At 45.5% G+C, this 12,918-nt stretch overlaps 3 protein-coding genes across 7 annotated transcripts; 2 read left to right on the top strand and 1 right to left on the bottom strand.

Annotated features, from left to right (window-relative positions):
* Positions 1-1,930: 1,930 nt before the first annotated feature.
* On the top strand, positions 1,931-4,807 carry LOC137946029 (shikimate O-hydroxycinnamoyltransferase-like). Of its 5 annotated transcripts, none has more exons than XM_068792188.1 (4): positions 1,931-1,987; positions 2,106-2,176; positions 3,208-3,635; positions 3,773-4,807. In XM_068792188.1, the coding sequence occupies exons 3-4, from the start codon at positions 3,228-3,230 to the stop codon at positions 4,685-4,687; spliced, it is 1,323 nt and encodes a 440-aa protein (XP_068648289.1). In that variant the 5' UTR covers positions 1,931-1,987; positions 2,106-2,176; positions 3,208-3,227; the 3' UTR covers positions 4,688-4,807. The 5 variants fall into 5 exon arrangements, with proteins under 5 accessions (XP_068648289.1, XP_068648286.1, XP_068648287.1 ...); XM_068792185.1 differs by having other exon boundaries at positions 2,106-2,181; XM_068792186.1 differs by having other exon boundaries at positions 2,106-2,203.
* A 1,191-nt stretch (positions 4,808-5,998) lies between these two features.
* On the bottom strand, positions 5,999-8,247 carry LOC137946171 (heat shock 70 kDa protein). Its single transcript, XM_068792382.1, has one exon. The coding sequence runs from the start codon at positions 8,133-8,135 to the stop codon at positions 6,177-6,179; it is 1,959 nt and encodes a 652-aa protein (XP_068648483.1). The 5' UTR covers positions 8,136-8,247; the 3' UTR covers positions 5,999-6,176.
* A 1,365-nt stretch (positions 8,248-9,612) lies between these two features.
* On the top strand, positions 9,613-11,963 carry LOC137945554 (heat shock 70 kDa protein-like). The gene has a single exon (XM_068791488.1). It carries the CDS (start codon positions 9,809-9,811, stop codon positions 11,765-11,767), a length of 1,959 nt encoding a protein of 652 aa, XP_068647589.1. The 5' UTR covers positions 9,613-9,808; the 3' UTR covers positions 11,768-11,963.
* Positions 11,964-12,918: the final 955 nt, after the last annotated feature.

Genomic DNA, 12,918 nt, shown 5'->3' with positions numbered 1-12,918 from the left:
AAATTGGATTTTATGTTAAATATCCCTTCCTATAACAACTCATCGTACTTATATCTTAATGTATTACTCAATGGGGCCTATATTAATGACTATTAACGACTTTTACCCTAATCAATCAAGTATTTGTAATAAGTTAGAAAGATATAAAGAATAGGGAGAGGCAAATTACTCCCTTAACCGAAAAAGGGATTAGGATGGGGCCCTCCTTTCATCAACCTTTTGTCTGTGTTATAACGAGGAAGCAATAGGGTTACTACACGTCAGTGTCTAAGTCAATAGAACGAAACATCTAATCAATCAGCTACCACGTACTACCCTCCTCTCCATTGTTTCTCCTTCTCCTATGGATATGAGGGGTCATCGATTTTTTTGTTTAAATATTTTTAAAAATATTTAAAAAGTTAAAAAAATGTTTTAAGTAATTAAAATTTTTCGTTAAAATCTTCTAAAAAGGTCATATTTAAAAATTACCCAAAAATATTAACAAAATGAACTCTCTTTGAAAGTTGACTTGTCATATTTGTGGCTCACCTAATTGCTGCAATGTGGCCTTTTAGTTACGATCAGTGAAACTGTTAGATTAATGTTATCATTAACAAATAGATCTAAATGGAGGTCAGCTTACGCTTGAGTAATTGACTAGAATTAAATCAAGTTATGGTTATTGTTGGGGGTGAGTGTGTTGCACATTGGATCCTTATCAACTTTACATTAAATATCATTTCAATAGTTGCAAAAATAGGTGAATGCTTCACACATCTACCTCTACAGGGATGTATCCAATCAATGCACTCAATGAATGTACTTCTAGGAGGGGATGTGTTGGCCATTATTCCCTGTACTGAACATCCAATGACAAAGTATCTAGAAGTAAGCCCCATGCCTCTAATATTATGATAATTCTATTTTATAAATAATATATTTAAAACCATAATTTCAACAATATAATAGGGTGGAAATGTACGTTTTTCACTTGATTTGGAACACTCTAATGACCTAGTCTGTCTGGCCTTTTCGTTTAGAAACAGGAAATTCGGATGTCTAGGAAATTTCCTGGATTCCAACTTACGTGGAGCTTCATGTTCACGTTCTAGAAAGCTTTATTGATGCCTGAGGCAAAAGAATTCTTAGGTAAAGATTTATCAAAATAGTAAATCACAAGCCTCTTTTTCTTTGAAAAAAACGGATCCAGATCTTGTGAGAATGGTACAAAACATTCCTGTGAAAACTCATTAGGAATTCCCATGTGAGTACTCTTAGGCCCCATTTGGTGGGAGAAGAAGCGAGAGGGAAGCATTCATGACCTAACCACCTACAACCATGTGAATTAAAAAAATTCACTTCAAAATCTTTCGTTCTAGTCAGCCAAACATTTTTAAATGTCTAAAAGTCGAGCTTTCCTCATATTACCCATTGGCAGGTGAACTGGGACCAGCCGTCCCATTTCCAACAACCCTCCTTCTCCCAAAGAAATAGGATCCGCTGAAGCCCATGGTTCAGCAGCATGACTAGAATCGCGTTTATAGATTCCCTTGATTTGGTGGACCGATCAGGTCGGCGGGTCCGAGTCTCACATCGTGCCCGTGACATAGGAATTCGGTGGTCTGTTTATTGAATACACGTCGTTGTTACGTAGTTGGTGAAGCCGTGAAAGCGGAGTATGAGGGCAGGGGCTCACCATTCATGACTCTCCCACCCTGGAGGGGAAAGACCCCACGCAACAATGGGGTCGACCGGGTTACCGGATAGGGTTAGGTGAGAGACCGGCTTTTGGCGTGATATTACCGGCTCACCAACCTCGACGCCACCTTTGACTCCATCCCACGTTTGCCATCCCGTATCGCCAACGCAATGGCGAAACGGAGGTCCGTCTCCGCTGCCCGCACCAACTATAAATACTCGGCGGTCTCTTGTGTAGAAATTCGGCTGACGGCTCCCTCTTCTTCCCCTTCCGGCGCTGTGTCTTGTCTCTGTTTATCCATTGCGAGTGAAGTCTTTACCCTGAATTTGCTTCTTATTGTCATCCATTACATTTCTTCAATCTTGATTTGATTATCTGTTCTTCTTTTCTGACTTTCTCTCTTATTTGGAAAAAAATTCATCAGACCGCGTCTTCTTCGGGAGGCGATTTTAATTTCCTTGGTGCAACGGAGTTGCGGAAGGCTGAAATATTTCTGTAAGGTCTGGTAATCATCTTTACTAGGTCAGAATGATTTTCAGATCTCTTACGTAAAATGATCCATCGGACTGCTTTTTTTCTGAATCTTCAACAGTAATTAAAACGAATTGCTTCAGCGAAAGATATATTCACGTTAATAAGTCGCTGGCTACTGGAGTTTATGTTTGCGTGAGATCTGGTGTTTCGTGTTGAAGTTATGTTAACAACTCTTGAATTCATGATTACTGAAGTTTATTTTTGTAAGACAAAATTCTCTCAGAAATATTTCCAGATCCAGACTTCAACGAGAATTTGTTCGAATCTTTCATCTTATTATGAATCTTTCGCCCTTATCGTAGTCATTTTTCCTCTCTTCTATGTTTTCATGGACAAAGTACATCTAGAATGATATAAATATTAAGATATTTATATTAACTGTAGATTACCTGTTCTATTTTCCTAACAAGTTCAAGTTCAAGTTCTTTTAGTACACTGGTTTCAACAAAGAATACTACAAACCGGCAGTTCTGATATAGAGGAATCCGGTCCGAACCGTGAATACCGCGCATTAGATTAATTATGTTGCTATGTATTCATGAACGATTGAGTTCCTCGAGTTGTTATTGTCAAAAGGCTCGCCTGCTTTTGTTTCCATTAACCGACACGTTACTAAACAGGGTACACGCGGTCCACTTCCGCAGAAAGTGGCAATTAGTGGGCAGTTGGTGAGGAGTTGTTTTTTCTAGGTTGCAAATCATGACTTGTTTAGATTTTTTTATTTTTTTATTTGAACCTGTTTAGAATTTCTTCGTTGGCAGATTTGCCACACCTAAACCTCATTATTCATTTTCTTTTTTATTTTCAGAATTTATCTGATATGATTGCTTCTGCTTGAGATAATCAACTTCATCCCACCGTCCGTTTCACCTTAGACAATCTGAACCGCCTACTCTGTTAGACCCAACATGTGTTTTTTACATTTTATTTATCTGTAATTGAGTAATCCATCCGTTCTTATAAGTCTAGCTAAACCTTCCCGGGTTGTGCAGGAGGGAGAAGCGGCGGCGAGATGATCATAACAGTGAAAGAATCGACCTTCGTCCGCCCAGCGGCGGACACACCGCAGCGGAGCTTGTGGAACGCTAACGTCGATCTGGTGGTGCCCAGGTTTCACACGCCCAGCGTCTATTTCTACCGCCCCAACAGTGCTTCAAATTTCTTTGATGCTAGCGTGCTCAAGGACGCACTTGCCAAGGTCTTGGTGCCCTTCTATCCCATGGCAGGGAGATTGAAGAGAGACGAGGACGGTCGGGTGGAGATCAATTGTAACGCAGAAGGTGTGCTCTTCGTTGTAGCCGAGACAGGTTCTGTAATTGACGATTTCGGGGATTTCGCTCCGACCATGGAACTGAAGCAGCTTATTCCCTCGGTGGACTATAGTCAAGACATGTCCACTTACCCTCTCCTCGTCCTCCAGGTATTTATCATGTAGTCTGATCATTTTATCATAATTAACCGTTAAGGCAATTTTGTTACCAAGTGAAAAATCTCTGCATGAGAGATACGTCGAATCTAATTTTGTGTCCTTTTGTCTTTGACATGGATGATGTACAGATTACCCATTTCAAGTGCGGTGGAGTGTCACTTGGAGTCGGTATGCAGCACCACGTCGCTGACGGCTTCTCCGGACTCCACTTCATCAACCACTGGTCGGACGTCGCCCGCGGCCTGGACCTGACGATACCGCCGTTTATCGACCGGACTCTTCTCCGATCGAGGGACCCACCCACTCCCGCCTTCCCCCATATCGAATACCAGCCGCCCCCTTCCATGAAGGCACCCGCCACACCGCAGTCCGATCGGGAGAAACCAGCCCAACCGGGTCCCGCTGCAGTGGCCATGTTCAAGATCACCCGCGACCAGCTGAATCTTCTCAAGTCCAAAGCTAAAGAAGCAGCGGGCAAGGACAAGCCGTACAGCTCGTACGAGATGATGGCAGGACACGTGTGGCGGTGCGTTTGCAAGTCCCGGGGCCTGGCGGATGACCAAGATACCAAGATGTACATAGCGACGGACGGCCGAGCGCGCCTCCGACCGCCGCTTCCCCCTGGATACTTCGGGAACGTGATTTTCACGGCGACGCCCATCGCAGTGGCAGGAGATCTGATGTCCCAGCCGCTAACATACGCGGCGCGGAAGATCCACGAGGCGCTGGTGCGAATGGACGATGATTACCTACGTTCCGCGCTCGACTACCTGGAGCTGCAACCGGACCTGTCGGCTCTTGTCCGGGGAGCCCATACGTTCCGATGCCCAAACATCGGGATCACAAGTTGGGTGAGGCTGCCGATCCACGATGCAAACTTCGGCTGGGGGAGGCCCATCTTCATGGGCCCCGGTGGGATAGCATACGAGGGTCTGTCCTTCGTTCTGCCTAGCCCCACCAACGACGGGAGCCTCACGATTGCCATCTCGTTGCAGGAAGATCACATGGAGCGGTTCAAAAAGATATTTTACGATTTTTATTAACCCAGTTACTGAGAAAAGATGCATAAGCGCGTCGGATCGAACCAGCCCTTGCCGTGGTGAATGTTCGCTTATTCATTATACTTTTTGTTAAATATGTGCTGAGTTTGTGGGTGAGGTCAAGATCCAGAGTTGAACATCAGTGATTCTTTACCTTTGGTAAAACGCTTCATAGATAATTCATGGTTTCCAACTAATGATAGCAGATAACTATAAGGGCAGTAAACCGATCGAATTTGGTTCGAATATTACAATTCTGAAACCGGTCCGTTTGTAGATATATCTCTAGATATCCGAAAGATTCTGAAACTTATGTTTTTTAATTCGACTCTATTGAATAATTTTAAAATTGGGATAATAATCGGATCCAAAAAAAATTATTAAAGGTTTTGTTCATCAATCATATATGTTAAAGGTTTTGAAAAATTATTAAAGGTTTTTATCATCAGTCATATATGTTAAAAATTATTAAAGGTTTTGAATAGTTTTGCTCATTTCTAAAAAATTATTAAAAGTTTTGATCATCAATCATATATGTTTTGTGTTCTCTAAGCCTATTAATCAATGAGTTTTTATGTTTTCAAACGGTCTAACCTATTTTGATTAATCAATCATACTTGGACTGGCTATGCAGAGTTTTGTATGATTGACAATACAATAAAATATGATTAATTAGTTTTATAATCTCACCTCGCAAGATTCTATATAATCAATCATGCCTAAGCTGCTGTATAATTTATACCATTATGCATCAGCATGATCAATCAAGCCGAGATAAAACAATATGCCAATGTTATTTTAACATTTAAGCATGAAATAGACTTTTGTAAGGGATTTAACAAATCCAAAACATTTATATGCATTGGTTTTGATATATTTCATATCCTAAAGCTCTTTAAAGAAAGAAGATAGACAAAGAGAGTAAGGGGCTTAAAGAGGGATTGGAGGGGATTTCAGTGAGAACCCTCGAGAGAGGATGAGAGAAGGGAGAAGACGTTCCCTCTCCTTTGCCTTCACATTAAAAGCGAAAAACCAAACTAAATGGAATTGACGATTCTCGGTAATAAGTAATTTTTCAGATGCACACAACTCGATTTTGATTGCAATCCGAATGTGATCCAATAACGCTAAAGTTTTGGATATGTCTGAACTTTCTAATCCCAATCGGATAAAATCCGGATAATATTCGGATGCTTTGACACCCCCCACAGTTTCTTAAAAGAAAAAGTTCAGCGTCTTAGACGACACTCTTCGTTGGCATAATATGTCCGAAGGTAGCTACGATGCACTAAACCCGGGCTTAAACCCAATTCCTTCCCAAAATAACTCGGTCACTCTTCATAGAAAAAAACACGAACAGACGGTACACATACACATAGCTTCGGTATGAGACGCCAAAGCTAGACATACTACAGGCTAAATACACAACACATATTTACAGAAACTCCTCAACTCGGACAACAAATACAGCCTCCCAACTTCTTCAACTCGTTTAATCAACTTCTTCTATCTTTGGCCCCGCTCCCGAGCCACCCTGGTTGGCACTGTACCCGCCCGGCACCTCTTCGCCGCCCATGTCGGCTTCTGCGCTGCCTCCCTGGTACATCTTCGCTATTATTGGATTGCAGATGCCCTCCAATTCCTTCAACTTATCCTCTAATTCCTCCACCTCTGCCAACTGGTTACGATCCAGCCACTCGATTGCCTCGTCCACCGTCTTCTCTATCCTTTCCTTGTCCGCCGGCGCCAGTTTCCCCGCGAATTTCTCGTCTCTCACTGTATTCCTCATGTTGTATGCATAATTCTCTAGGGAATTCTTCGCCTCCACCTTCTTCTTCACTTCTTCGTCCTCCGTCTTGTACTTCTCCGCGTCCTTCACCATCTTCTCGATTTCTTCTTTGCTTAATCTACCCTTGTCGTTGGTGATTGTTATCTTGTTCTTCACTCCGGCCGTCTTATCCTCTGCCGACACGTTCAGGATACCGTTCGCATCAATGTCGAAGCAGACGTTGATTTGGGGCACACCACGAGGAGCCGGTGGGATGCCCGTCAGCTCGAACTTGCCTAGCAGGTTGTTGTCTTTGGTCCGAGCACGCTCACCCTCGTACACCTGGATTAACACTCCGGGCTGATTGTCAGAGTAGGTCGAGAAGATCTGCTCTTTCTTTGTCGGAATTGTCGTGTTACGGGGAATCAAAGTCGTCATGACACCGCCGGCGGTTTCCAGACCGAGACTCAGAGGAGTAACATCCAGAAGTAGCAGGTCCTGGACCTTCTCGTCCCCTTCCCCGCTGAGGATTGCGGCCTGCACTGCTGCTCCGTATGCCACGGCCTCGTCGGGGTTAATACTCTTACAGAGCTCCTTCCCGTTGAAGAAATCCTGTAGAAGCTGTTGAACTTTGGGAATTCGAGTGGAACCCCCAACGAGAACGATCTCATGGACCTGCCCCTTGTCAATTTTCGCGTCTCTGAGGCACTTCTCCACCGGCTCCATGCAGCGCCTGAACAGGTCTATGTTCAGTTCCTCGAACCTAGCCCTGGTGATGGTAGCATAGAAATCGATTCCCTCGTAGAGTGAATCAATTTCGATCGTTGTCTGAGTGGTGGAAGACAGAGTCCTCTTCGCTCTCTCGCAGGCCGTTCTCAACCGGCGAAGCGCCCGAGCGTTGCCGCTAATATCTTTCTTGTGTTTCCGCTTGAACTCCTGCACGAAGTGATTGACCAGTCTGTTGTCGAAATCTTCGCCACCCAAGTGCGTGTCTCCGGCGGTGGCTTTCACCTCGAAGATACCCTCCTCGATTGTGAGCAGAGACACATCGAATGTCCCACCGCCAAGATCAAAGATGAGAATATTTCGCTCGCCGGTGCGGGAGGATTTCTTGTCGAGCCCGTACGCTATGGCGGCTGCAGTAGGCTCGTTGATAATCCTCATCACGTTGAGCCCGGAAATTGCGCCTGCATCCTTGGTCGCCTGCCTCTGCGAATCATTGAAATAGGCCGGAACAGTAATCACGGCGTTGTTCACCACCGTCCCCAAGAAAGCTTCCGCAATTTCCTTCATCCTGATCAAGACCATAGAGGAAATTTCCTCTGGCGAGAACTTTTTCTCCTCGCCCTTGTACTGGACGACGATCATAGGCTTGTCTCCCGGACCAGGAACCACCTTGAAGGGCCAGTACTTCATATCAGCCTGGACAGAGGGATCGGAGAACCGCCGACCTATGAGACGCTTCGCATCAAAGACGGTGTTGGTGGGATTCATCGCGACCTGGTTTTTGGCCGCGTCTCCGATCAGCCGCTCCGTATCGGTGAAGGCGACGTACGAAGGTGTAGTACGGTTCCCTTGGTCGTTGGGGATGATCTCCACGCGATCGTTCTGCCATACTCCGACACAGCTGTAGGTGGTGCCGAGGTCGATACCCACGGCCTTCCCTTCTGTTTTTGCTGCCATGATCGACGACGCTTAATTCACTGCTTAAGGATAATTCCTTCTTTGCTGCACAAACAAGAAATCGTTGCTGAGAATTTGCAAGAACACTGATGTCTTCACTGTTGTCTGAGAAGATGATGATGGGAGGAGAAAGATAATTTATAATATGAGACAGAGAACAGAGGGAAGACTCGGGAAAAGGAGCGGGAGCATAGAGGGAGCTAGAGGATTCTAGAAATTTTACCGACAACGAATGCCCTTGATGGTCCTCCTGTTAACGCGAAAACCAAAAGCAGAAGGTAGTTGATTGTGAATTGATCCAGGGGTGTTTCCAACATTTGATTGATCTGCAACTCTTCCTGTGAGCTGCTCCTTTTGACGCGTGTTGCTCGACGTGGCAGGAAGTATCTGGATCATATGCCACGTTTTCATGAGTACTAGACGGCAGCTCGTTTGCCAATCGCGACTCGAGTAACCGAGAATGTAAAAGAAGTGTCCAGGTCTGACGCGGAACTACGCCGACCCACGATGACACTCGTAACTGGGTTGTGTACGTGTATAGTCACAGTCTGATTTGGATGACGTAAAGATTGATATCGGGTCCATTTGGGTCGGGTTTAGTAAAATCAATCCCCGCTTCAAACGTTTGAATTTTTCTTTTCGTCCCATTCTCTCTTGATAATGAAATCCGAATCCCAAATTTTCAGATCAATTGGGTCAGATTCCCGTACAACTCGAACCATTGCCGTCGTTGGCTAGTGGCCCGGTGGGTCGGGCCCTGTTGTTACTAACGGGTTCAAGGCCTGGAACGAGAGAGCGAAGAGCCACTATTCTAAGTTTTGGATATTCAAACATTTGATACGTTCTAAAAATTAGTGTTCTAAAATCCCTGCCCCCATCCCCGGCCTGTCCCCAGGGTTAGGATGAGGAAAGAAAAAACTTTCAGTTAGTATAATAAAACCTTGTGGGTTGGGTTTGGTGAAACCCAAATCCCAACCGAAACCTGGAGGGTTTTTTTTTTTAACCCATCCCCGGGTGTTTCAGGTGGGGTTGGGTTGGGTTCGTGCCCACCCCTACTTCTTAAGGAGTGATTGAAACTTAAATAATTTTATTAAGAACAAATAAATAAAATTATGCATTATGTTTTTCAATGGTTTATGCACTCTCATGTGATACAAGAGTGAGGTAAATAAATTATGTTTTTATTTTTTATTTTTTTTATTTTTTTGAGTATGATAGACAAGTCGATTTTTTATTTTGGTTAAAATATGTGTACCGTGAACAGTTTCGGCTTGCACTTGGGTCAACAAACCTCAACGTGACGACACAAACATAATTAGGTCAGTATTGACACAAAGACCCCGTCGAGTTGGAGGGAGCTCGAGGGCTCAATTTGGGTCTGCTTAGTGAGTAGGTGCTAGAAGCTCCTTGGAGTCTCCTTTCCTTTATCAAATATCCAGCCGCGTCGCGAACATTCCCGCAGCTTCTTCCCCTTGTTTCTGTCCTGCGTTCTCTCTCGACCCTGGCAACCACAATAAATTCAAACCGTAACTCGAACCTCTCTGAAGTTGCAACAGCGACGAATAACAAGCGAGCCTTTGATTCTCTTACAAAAAGCAAGAAATATTTCCTTTCTCTGTTTACAGGGCAGGCGGATTATTGTGTCTTCGTAACAGCAGCTGGTTCCGGCAGTGATGGCAGTGAAAACCGAAGGAAAGGCCGTGGGTATCGACCTCGGCACCACCTACAGCTGCGTGGGTGTGTGGCAGAACGATCGGGTGGAGATCATAGCCAATGATCAAGGTAACCGCACTACGCCCTCCTACGTCGCCTTCACTGACACCGAGCGTCTCATTGGCGATGCGGCCAAGAACCAAGTAGCCATGAACCCGACCAATACCGTCTTTGACGCCAAGCGTTTGATCGGCCGACGTTTCTCCGACTCTTCTGTCCAAGCGGATATGAAGCACTGGCCTTTCAAGGTCGTGGCCGGTCCTGGGGATAAGCCTATGATTGTCGTCCATTACAAGGGCGAGGAGAAGCAGTTCGCAGCCGAGGAGATCTCCTCCATGGTCTTGACCAAGATGAAAGAGATTGCAGAGGCTTACCTGGGTTCGACGGTGAAGAACGCGGTAATTACTGTCCCCGCCTACTTCAACGACTCCCAGAGGCAAGCCACGAAAGATGCAGGGGCAATCGCCGGCCTCAATGTGATGCGTATTATCAACGAACCCACCGCGGCGGCGATTGCTTACGGTCTCGACAAGAAGGGTTCTCGGAGCGGCGAGCGGAACATCCTCATCTTTGATCTTGGGGGTGGCACATTCGATGTTTCGCTTCTCACAATCGAAGAGGGGATTTTCGAAGTGAAAGCCACCGCCGGCGATACGCATCTGGGTGGCGAAGATTTTGACAATAGGCTCGTCAACCACTTCGTGCAGGAGTTCAAGCGGAAGCACAAGAAAGACATCAGCAGCAATGCCCGTGCCCTGCGACGTCTGAGAACCGCGTGCGAGAGGGCAAAGAGGACATTGTCTTCCACCGCCCAAACGACTATCGAAATCGATTCACTCTACGAGGGAATTGATTTCTATGCGACAATCACCAGGGCGCGATTCGAGGAGCTCAACATGGACCTGTTCCGAAAGTGCATGGAGCCCGTGGAGAAGTGCATGAGAGACTCAAAGATCGACAAGGGGCAGGTCCATGAGATCGTGCTTGTTGGGGGTTCCACTCGAATCCCGAAAGTCCAGCAGTTATTACAGGATTTTTTCAACGGGAAGGAGCTCTGCAAGAGTATTAATCCAGATGAGGCCGTGGCTTACGGCGCTGCTGTTCAGGCCGCAATACTGAGCGGCGAAGGTGACCAGAAGGTCCAAGACCTGCTGCTTCTGGATGTGACTCCTTTAAGTCTGGGTATTGAGACCGCCGGTGGAGTGATGACCGTCTTGATTCCCCGTAACACAACTATTCCAACCAAGAAGGAGCAGATCTTCTCGACTTATTCGGACAACCAACCGGGCGTACTGATCCAGGTGTACGAGGGTGAACGAGCTCGGACCAAGGACAACAATTTGTTAGGCAAATTTGAGCTGACGGGCATTCCTCCGGCGCCTCGTGGGGTTCCCCAGATCAACGTTTGTTTCGACATCGACGCAAACGGGATCTTGAACGTGTCCGCCGAGGACAAAACCGCAGGGGTGAAGAACAAGATTACAATCACCAACGATAAAGGAAGATTGAGCAAGGAAGAGATCGAGAAGATGGTAGAGGATGCCGAGCGGTACAAGACGGAGGATGAAGAAGTAAAAAAGAAGGTGGATGCGAAGAATTCTCTTGAGAACTACGCCTATAACATGAGGAATACGGTGACGGATGAGAAATTTGCAGCAAAATTGGCAGCTGCGGATAAGGAGAAGATCGAGAAGGCCGTTGATGGGGCAATTGACTGGCTGGATCGAAACCAATTGGCGGAGGTTGACGAACTTGAAGACAAATTGAAGGAATTGGAAGGAATCTGCAATCCAATTATAGCCAAAATGTACAAGGGTGGCAGTGCGGATGCAAGCATGCCAGGAATGGGTGGCGGAGCGGGGTATGATGCGAGCGACAGTGCCTCCGGAGCCGGGCCCAAGATTGAAGAGGTTGATTAAATCATTGAAAACCTCACCTCTGATGAGGATGAGACTCCTAGTCGCCGCTTTTTCTCGATTTATTGAGTGATGTTACTCTGTTGTCTGGTGTTCTCCTCCCCTCCTTGCTCGGAGACGGTTCAGGAGACAGAAGAGTCAAGAGTTAAGGTGAATCAAATATGTAAATTTCAGTAAATAAATTCTGAATAAAAGAAGAGACAAACATATAAAATATACAAATAACGTCTTAATTCTACTTTCTGCCATAACAAGCAGTTCGTCTACTTGAACAAGATTCTGTTCCGATGAACAAACGCTTTTCCTAGTCCCCTTCATTAAAAATCGATCTCCATCCTCTCCAACCGGAATTTCAACGAGGCGACGGTTTGGGATTTCACGGCGTCATATTATTACACTGCAGAGTTGGCGGAGAGAGGCAAATCAGGCTCATATCGTTAGCGACATCCGCACCATCCAAACGAAGTAACGGCTTTTAGTGTTGCATGAGATGAATTTCATCTTCATCTTGTCGTTTGCTCTAATTCCTGCCAAGACCATAGATCGGTGGAAACTGGAAACAGTGGGCTCAGCCACTTCAATGCTCGAGCACCTACTGATTCTTTACCGCCGAAATTCCTTGGGTAACTATTTGTTGTGAGGATTTGGAAACCCTAAAAAGGGTGAGAGAGACTCAGGAAATAGAAGCGGCTCGATCGTGCGTACCGACCTGCCAAGTGCCAACCAGTGAAGATAGATGGAGACCTGCTGAACACGTGTCAAATCTAGAAATTTATCCTCGCTTCTTCGTTTTCGGCGGGGGAGCATCTAAACTCTCCAGCGGCGATGAAGTGGTGCAATACGCTGCACATTGTGTTTGATGGTGGGCCCAGCGGGCAAGTTGGTAACCCTCGAGCTCGAAAGACTCCATTATTGGAGATGAGGGTTTGCGTTCCGAGAAGACAAAAATCTAGATATAGAGAGAAAAGTACGATCGTACCCCTGCACCCTGCTGAGGAAAATCTACCTAGTAAAAGCTCATTAAGCGATTGAAGTGTCCTTAGCTTCTGCATTAATGCCTACTCCCAAACAGTAGAGTGCAATAATTCAGATTTCATTGGGTCACGGCATTGGCAGAATGGTAATAATGAGAGATTATGTATTGAGTTTAAAAT

This window comes from Aristolochia californica, unplaced genomic scaffold (genome assembly GCF_029961685.1).
Source record: "Aristolochia californica isolate CCGP_79_NKW_82.1479 unplaced genomic scaffold, dmAriCali1.0.hap1 SCAF_12, whole genome shotgun sequence".
Taxonomy (NCBI): domain Eukaryota; kingdom Viridiplantae; phylum Streptophyta; class Magnoliopsida; order Piperales; family Aristolochiaceae; genus Aristolochia; species Aristolochia californica.
The sequence above is the reverse complement of the archived record's forward strand: the minus strand, read 5'-3'. Positions and strand labels throughout refer to the sequence as shown.